This window comes from Leucopleurus acutus (assembly GCF_964270905.1).
Source record: "Leucopleurus acutus genome assembly, chromosome: 2".
NCBI lineage: Eukaryota > Metazoa > Chordata > Mammalia > Artiodactyla > Delphinidae > Leucopleurus > Leucopleurus acutus.
Window position 1 is genome coordinate 77,470,862 of NC_139143.1, and position 7,175 is coordinate 77,478,036.

The 7,175-nt window shown below is 48.7% G+C and overlaps 1 protein-coding gene across 1 annotated transcript; it reads left to right on the plus strand.

Moving 5' to 3' along the window:
- Positions 1-4,387: 4,387 nt before the first annotated feature.
- Positions 4,388-7,175, plus strand: SLAMF9 (SLAM family member 9; the record flags this gene model as incomplete). The annotated part of the gene is given in 9 exon segments (XM_082865623.1): positions 4,388-4,433; positions 4,890-4,961; positions 4,964-5,091; positions 5,095-5,230; positions 6,292-6,302; positions 6,306-6,345; positions 6,348-6,362; positions 6,365-6,565; positions 6,970-7,175. Coding segments are annotated over 9 exon segments (855 nt in total).

Consider the following 7,175-nt stretch of genomic DNA (forward strand, 5'->3'; position numbering starts at 1 on the left):
GTGAGGGAGACCTCTCCCTGTGAAATTTTCAACCAGAATGAAGGAGAACCTGTGTCACTGCTCCTGGAACCCCCTCATCCATGGATGGAGAGTTGAGAGAGGGAGATTGGAAAGAGATTTCTTTTCTCTCTCTCTCTTTTTTTTTTTGGCTGCCTCACGCAGCTTGTGGGATCTTAGTTCCCTGACCAGGGATCGAACCCGTGCCCCCTGCAGTGGAAGCACAGTGTCCTAACCACTGTACCACCACGGAATTCCGGAAAGAGAGTTCTTTAGAAATAACTGTTATTTTATTGTCAGTCCCCACCTTATCCCTCAAAGGATAGATGATTTTATGTCTGAGGGGACTTCAGAGAGAGGACGTGTGCCTGCAGGTGAGAGTAAGGGGACCAGAGCCTAAGTCAGAGCTTGGGGAATTAAAAACAACTGTGGACTGAGATGGGACTTCCGCGAGGCAGCCAGGAATGTGGCGATGTGCTGTAGATCTCGGAATCTGTCAGGGGCCAGGAATGTTTTTGGAGGGCAACCGAGGACCACCTATGAGACACAGCCTGTTTGGTTGGCCTGGGTACCATACAGTGGGGACAGTTGGAGGGGTGGAGATGAGACGTGCAGCCAGGTGTCCAGGAGCTGAGGAAGGACTTTCAGAGGACCACCCAGGGGCTTCCCTGGTGGTGCAGTGGTGGGGACACGGGTTCGTGCCCCGGTCCAGGAAGATCCCACACGCCGTGGAGCGGCTGGACCCGTGAGCCATGGCCGCTGAGCCTGTGCGTCCGGAGCCTGTGCTCTGCAACGGGAGAGGCCACAGCAGTGAGAGGCCCATGTACCGCAAAAAAAAAAAAAAAAAAAAAAAAGGACCACCCAGAAGAGAGATGCATCCTTCCTGGGTCAAGAGTAGGAGAGAAAGAACCAGCAGAAACCTGTAAAAACCCACGAAACTGCTCCTCAGAAAAGTTCATCTTAACCATCTGCCAGACACGTAGAGCGCAAAGCCACTCAGCCAGATAAGAACAATTCTACCACCTCTCCACCCTCCTGGGGAGGGGGAACATAAACTGGGGAGGCAAGCTGAGGGGAGAAGGAGGAAGGGGGAAGCTGAGCAGAGAGCAGGACCTCCCCCATTGCCCTTCTGTAAGCTTCCAGCCTGAAACAGACACAAGCCAGGGCAAGGGGAGATTGCTTGATTCTATTTAAGTTTGGAATTTGGTATATTATTGGGTTGGCCAAAAATTTCGTTTTTTTTTTTCTGTAAGATGGTTCTAGTAGCGCTTAGTTGTCTTTAACTTCATCTGAAACAATTTTGTTAGATTCAGTTGTGACAGCTGTCATTTCAGCGTGCATTTAAAATAATCTTATGAATATTTGTGAATTTTTGTGTAGCCATTTTAATATTGAAGATGGAAGAAGAAAGCAACATTTTCGGTATATTATCCTTTATTATTTCAAGAAAGGTAGAAACCTTTCTACCAAAAAAAGATTTGTGCAGTGTATGGAGAAGGTGCTGTGACTGATCGAAAATGTAAAAAGCGGTTTTTGGATTTTCATGCTGGAGATTTCTCGCTGGACGATGCTCCACGGTCGGGTAGACTAGTTGAAGCTGATAGCGATCCAATCAAAACATTAATTGAGAACAGTCAACGTTATACCACGCGGGAGATAGCCGACATACTTAAAATATCCAAATCAAACACTGAGAATCCTTTGCACCAGCTTGGTTACGTTCATCGCTTTGATGTTTGTGTTCCACATAAGTTAAGCGAGAAAAACCTTCTCGACCATATTTCCACATGTGATTCTCTACTGAAAAGTAACAAAAACGGCCCATTTTTAAAACAGATTGTGACGGATGATGAAAAGTGGATACCGTACAGTAATGTGGAGCAGAAGAGATCGTGGGGCAAGCGAAATGAACCACCACCAACCACACCAAAGGCTGGTCTTCATCCAAAGCAGGTGATGTTGTGTATATGGTGGGATTGGAAGGGAGTCCTCTGTTATGAGCTCCTTCTGGAAAACCAAACGATTAATTCCAAAAAGCACTGATCCGGATTAGACCAACTGAAAGAAGCACTTGATGAAAGCATCTGGAATTAGTCAACAGAAAACGCATAAACTTCCATCGGGATAATGCAAGACTGCATGTTTCATGATGACCAGGCAATAACCGTTACAGCTTGGCTGGGAAGTTCTGATTCATCCACCATATTCACCAGACATTGCAACTTTGGATTTCCATTTATTTTGGTCTTTACAAAATTCTCTTAATGGAAAAAATTTCAATTCCCCAGAAGACTGTAAAAGTCACCTGGAACAGTTCTTTGCTCAAAAAGATAAAAAGTTTTGGGAAGATGGAATTATGAAGTTGCCTGAAAAATGGCATAAGGCAGTGGAACAAACTGGTGAATATGTTGTTCAATAAAGTTCTTGGTGAAAATGAAAAATATGTCTTTTATTTTTAGTTAAAAATGGAAGGAACTTTTGGGCTAACCCAATACATGGGACAGAAGTTCTCATTTCTGAACTGAGAGCAGAAACCTCAGGGGAAGACCACCCCACTGAATAAGATTGAAGAGGCAGTGAGAGACGGAAATGGAGTTGCATTTGGGTCGCAATCTATGAGCCAGAATAAAAAATCAGATTTCCAGACCACTTGAAAATCATGTTTGGAGAAGGGCTTTCTCCACACTGGACTGGAAAGGGCTTAGTGAGGGTTGGGTAGGGGCTGGGGAGGGAGTGATGCAAATTATTTCCCTCTGCTCAATAAGTATCATGTACTGTTTATGGAGACAAGTTTAATCAATCTGCACACAGTCACCTTTTGTCTGATCAGCATATTCACTGCAGCAGCCGTGAAGGTGCCCCTGGATCTCCTTTCAAGAGAGAACCTGTCTTCAGCTGTGAGGGATGCAGTTAACTGACAGCCTCCATCTGCAGCACCTGCAGCACCCATGCACTTCCTGGGCAGCCCTAGCCAATGACTGCACACAGTGAGGGTGCGGGAGCTCCGCTGCAGAGCTCCCTGCTGAATTAGCGGAGACTGTCTGCTCAGCATCATGGTCCCAGGCTCTCCTTGCTCATTTCTGCTTCCTTTCCCTTTTATCTTTTACAGGCTTTACCCCCCACACTCCCTCCCACACACACATTAAACCTCTTTCTTTTTTTAAAATAATTAATTAATTTTTTTTTTGGACTGTGTTGGGTCATTGTTGCTGCTCATGGGCTTTCTCTAGTTGTGAGAGCAGGGGCTACTCTTCGTTGTGGTGCGCAGGCTTTTCATTGTGGTGGCTTCTCTTTGTTGTGGAGCAGAGGGTCTAGGTGCTCAGGCTTCAGTAGTTGTGGCTCGCAGGCTCAGTAGTTGTGGCTCACAGGCTCAGAGTGCGGGCTTCAGTAGTTGTGGCACATGGGCTCAGTAGTTGTGGCTCACAGGCTCTAGAGCGCAGGCTCAGTAGTTGTGGCACACGGGCTTAGTTGCTCCGCAGCACGTGGGATCTTCCCAGACCAGGGCTCGAACCCGTGTCCCCTGCATTGGCAGGCAGATTCTTAACCACTGCACCACCAGAGAAATCCTAAACCTCTTTCACTCCTAATTCCAGTATCTGATTCTCAGAGAACCTAACTCATGTGCTCAAACCTTCAACTGAATTTTTTCTTCCTTGCTTTAATATTATTTTTTAAATGATTTTACGTTAAAAAGTTTTCATACTCAGACTGAGACCTGATGTACCTTTTCAAAAAACCCAGCCCCTGAGGTTTGATAATTGTATAAATTGAAGTTTAAGAAGTATTTCCTTCATTCTCTTCTTCACTTAGCAGATCTTACTCATCCTTGAGGTCTCAGCTTAAATATCATTTCTCCATGGGGACCAGCATCCGTAGAACATACAGAGATGTCCCAAAAGATAGAGTCTGCCTGGGGAGATAAAGATGTTTTTATGGTCCTATGATCACAGCAACATAGGAACTGCTAAGGGAGACCCGAGGCAGAGCATCCTGAAAGCCAAATGATAGGGCTGGATAGAAAGTGTTCAAAGAACTTGGGGAAAGTGCTATGTCTGGGAAGTCTGGGAGCACAGAGAGTAGGGATCTAGGAAGGCTTCATTTAGGAAGTGGGATTTCAGCTGAGTTTGAGGGACAGGAAACATGAGGCAGTGGGTAAACCATCTTGCCAATCAGGCTCAGAGAGAGAACTCTTCCCAAGGTGGACATGGAGGGGCTTAGTGAGATGGAGGAAGTTAGAGGGCTGCTGCATAGGGTGAGAGTCATTTCCCTCTCCTCAGGACTGTCAGTTGGTCACTCTGTCTCTAGCAGCATCCTGGCAGCTTGTCTTCTTCACAGCCTTCGGGGCTGACCAAGTCACACCTGGGGCACACCGGGACACAGGGCTGTGGACATGGAGGCCCTTCCATGGCTGCTCCTCCTCTTGCTGTTCCAGGAAGGTGAGACAGACTGCTAGCTCCAGGACAGGAGTATCTCTTTCCCCCTCTGTTCTCCTGCTGGGTCTTGGGCTAGCAAGTCACCACCTTTGGGACCAAATGCTTCAGTTCTTCTGGAGTAAAGAGGACTAGGGTGTGGCTTCAGCACAGGACCAAGAGATGAGGAAACCTGGGGATATGGAAGGGGAAGCAGCCCCATATCCCTCCTGGGGATATGGAAGGACAGCGAATGGAGAAGAGAAAATTTGGAGGGTGGGGCACAGATGGAAGCCGAGCCCTGGTAGGTGCTCAAGTCAGGTGCAGCAAAAAGCTAGAGCCAGAAGAGGCAACTGGAGGGCAAGGTTGAGTGTGGGTCCTAGAAAATACTCAACTGAGATTGAGACCACAGCCCTGCTGCCAGTCTCAGCAGCCTAGAGACACCAGCTGTGTTGTTTCCATCTTTTCTTTCTTTATCTGCAGCCAAAGGGGACTCTGGAGATGGTGTGGATCCCGAGGAAGTTGTTGCAGTCCTTCAGGAGTCCATCAGCCTCCCCCGGAAATACCATTGGATGAAGAGGTTGAGAACATCATCTGGTCCTCCCACATAAGCCTTGCCACTGGGATGCCAGGGGAAGAGGGACATCCGGCTACCATCATGGTGACCAACCCTCGCTATGAGGGCTGAGTGAGCTTCCTGGAGCCCACCTACTACCTGCACATCAGCAATCTGAGCTGGGAGAACTCGGGGCCTTACCAAGCTCAAGTCAACCTGAGGGCGTCCCAGATCTCCACCATGCAGCACTGCAATCTTTGTGTGTACCGTGAGTTTACTGGGAACCATAAAGCTGCTTTTTCTGGCTCTCCTGAACTTCTCACACAAAGGATCAGGGGTCTTAGGACTCGGGGTTATGGCTTGAGGGTCTGGGATGGGAAGGCAGTCTGCCTCCAGTGTGTCTGACCCCAGTATCTGCACTGCAGGTAAAGTGACCTGGAGTAGCAAGACCCTGGACTGAGGCTGTTCCTGTGGAAGTGCCCAACGCAGTGAGACGGGTCAGGGGTTTCGTTTACAGACGTCTAGGGAGCCTTTCTCTCCCAGTGAGATTCTGCATCCTGGGCATGAATGCCACCTCCATTCTTGAGCCTTTTGTCCTCCTGTGTGATTTGAGGGCTACTAATCAGGGTCTCCTCCCTACTTGACCCCAAATTTCCTCTTAGTGCCTGTGACATTGACTGATTTTCTTTTTTCATTAATTAATTAATCTATTTTTGGCTGCGTTGGGCCTTCATTGCTGCGTTTGGGCTTTCTCTAGTTGCAGCGAGTAGAGGCTTCTTTTGCTGTGGAGCTTGGGCTCTAGGTGTGTAGGCTTCAGTAGTTGTTGTGACTCCCGGGCTTAGTTGCTCCGCGGCATGTGGGATCTTCCCGGACCAGGGATTGAACCTGTGTCCCCTGCATTGGCAGGTGGATTCTTAACCACTGTTAAGAATGGGGAATGCACCAGGGAAGTCCATTGACTGATTTTCTACCTTGAATCTTGCAGAGGCACTGATTAAACTATAAATGCCCCTGGGAGGGGTGATAATATTTTCTAAGGTCAAGGAGGCAGGACAGAGTTTGAAAGAAGGTGGGGTGCCAAGGTAAGAGAGAGAAGGCAAGTCATAAAGGGGAGGTAGAAGATGCCAAAGGCAGCTCTGTCTGCTTGGCCGCTGCCCTGGGGACTCTGGAACAATAGGTTTGATGGTGGCTGGGTGCTGTTAGTTTGGCTTGTTTGTTAAGTGAAGCAGGTCTCCGTGGTCAGCGTCCATACCCCAGTGTTGAAGAGCTTAGGAAAACAGACCCAACCCCTGATTACTTAGAGGGTCTTTGTGTTTCTCCTTCATCTAGGATGGCTGTCATAGCCTCACATGACTGTGAACTTTGAGATCTCTGGGGAAGAAGGTGCTGTAATATGTCCTTGACATGATCCACAGGGAGGCAGGCCTGGATGTGACCTACTGCTGGATATCCTGGGAGGATGGCGCTGACACGGCGCATGAAGGCTCTGTCCTTAGCATGTCCTGGAGGCCCGGGGAAAAGGCTGTCTCCTACACATGCAGGGCAAACAACCCCATCAGCGACATCAGTTCTCCTCTCATCCCTGCTGGGCCCTTCTGTGCAGGTACCAGGGCCCCAGAGACAGCCCCTGAGCGACCACAGGGCCTCAAGTCTACCCGCTCCCTCCCTCCCTTCTCCCCAGGAGAGTACATGGAATCTAGACCTAACTACTCCTGTGGAGACTTGACCCCTGGATTGGGGAGGGGCCCCCACTTTCCCTGTGCTCCTTCCTAGTCCTCCCAGCTTCCAAAGGTCCCTTCTAGTCTCTTACTCAGGTTGAGATTACTCCCCAGACCCCAGCCCCTGAAATTCTGTGAATAGAATATACATTTCCTGAGATACTTGCCAAGGAACATCAACAGACTGTGAACTTGAGACCCCCTGTGTGGAATTTGGGGTAGGTGTCTGCCCCCTAATCCAGACCTTCCCTCTGGTGAGCCCCTCTCTCCTTGCCTTCTTCTGTCCCAGATATTGGCTACCCTTTGGAGAAGTCTTCCACTTCCTTCTGTCTCCTGGCCAAGGCATTGCTCATCCTCTTGCTTTTTGTAATTCTTGCTGTGGGGCTCTGGCTCATCCGAGTCCAGACAAGATGCAAAATGCCAAGAATGAAGAAACTCAGGAGAAACAGAATGAGACTGAGAAAGAAGGGGAAGCCTGGCCCCAGCCTGGCCTGA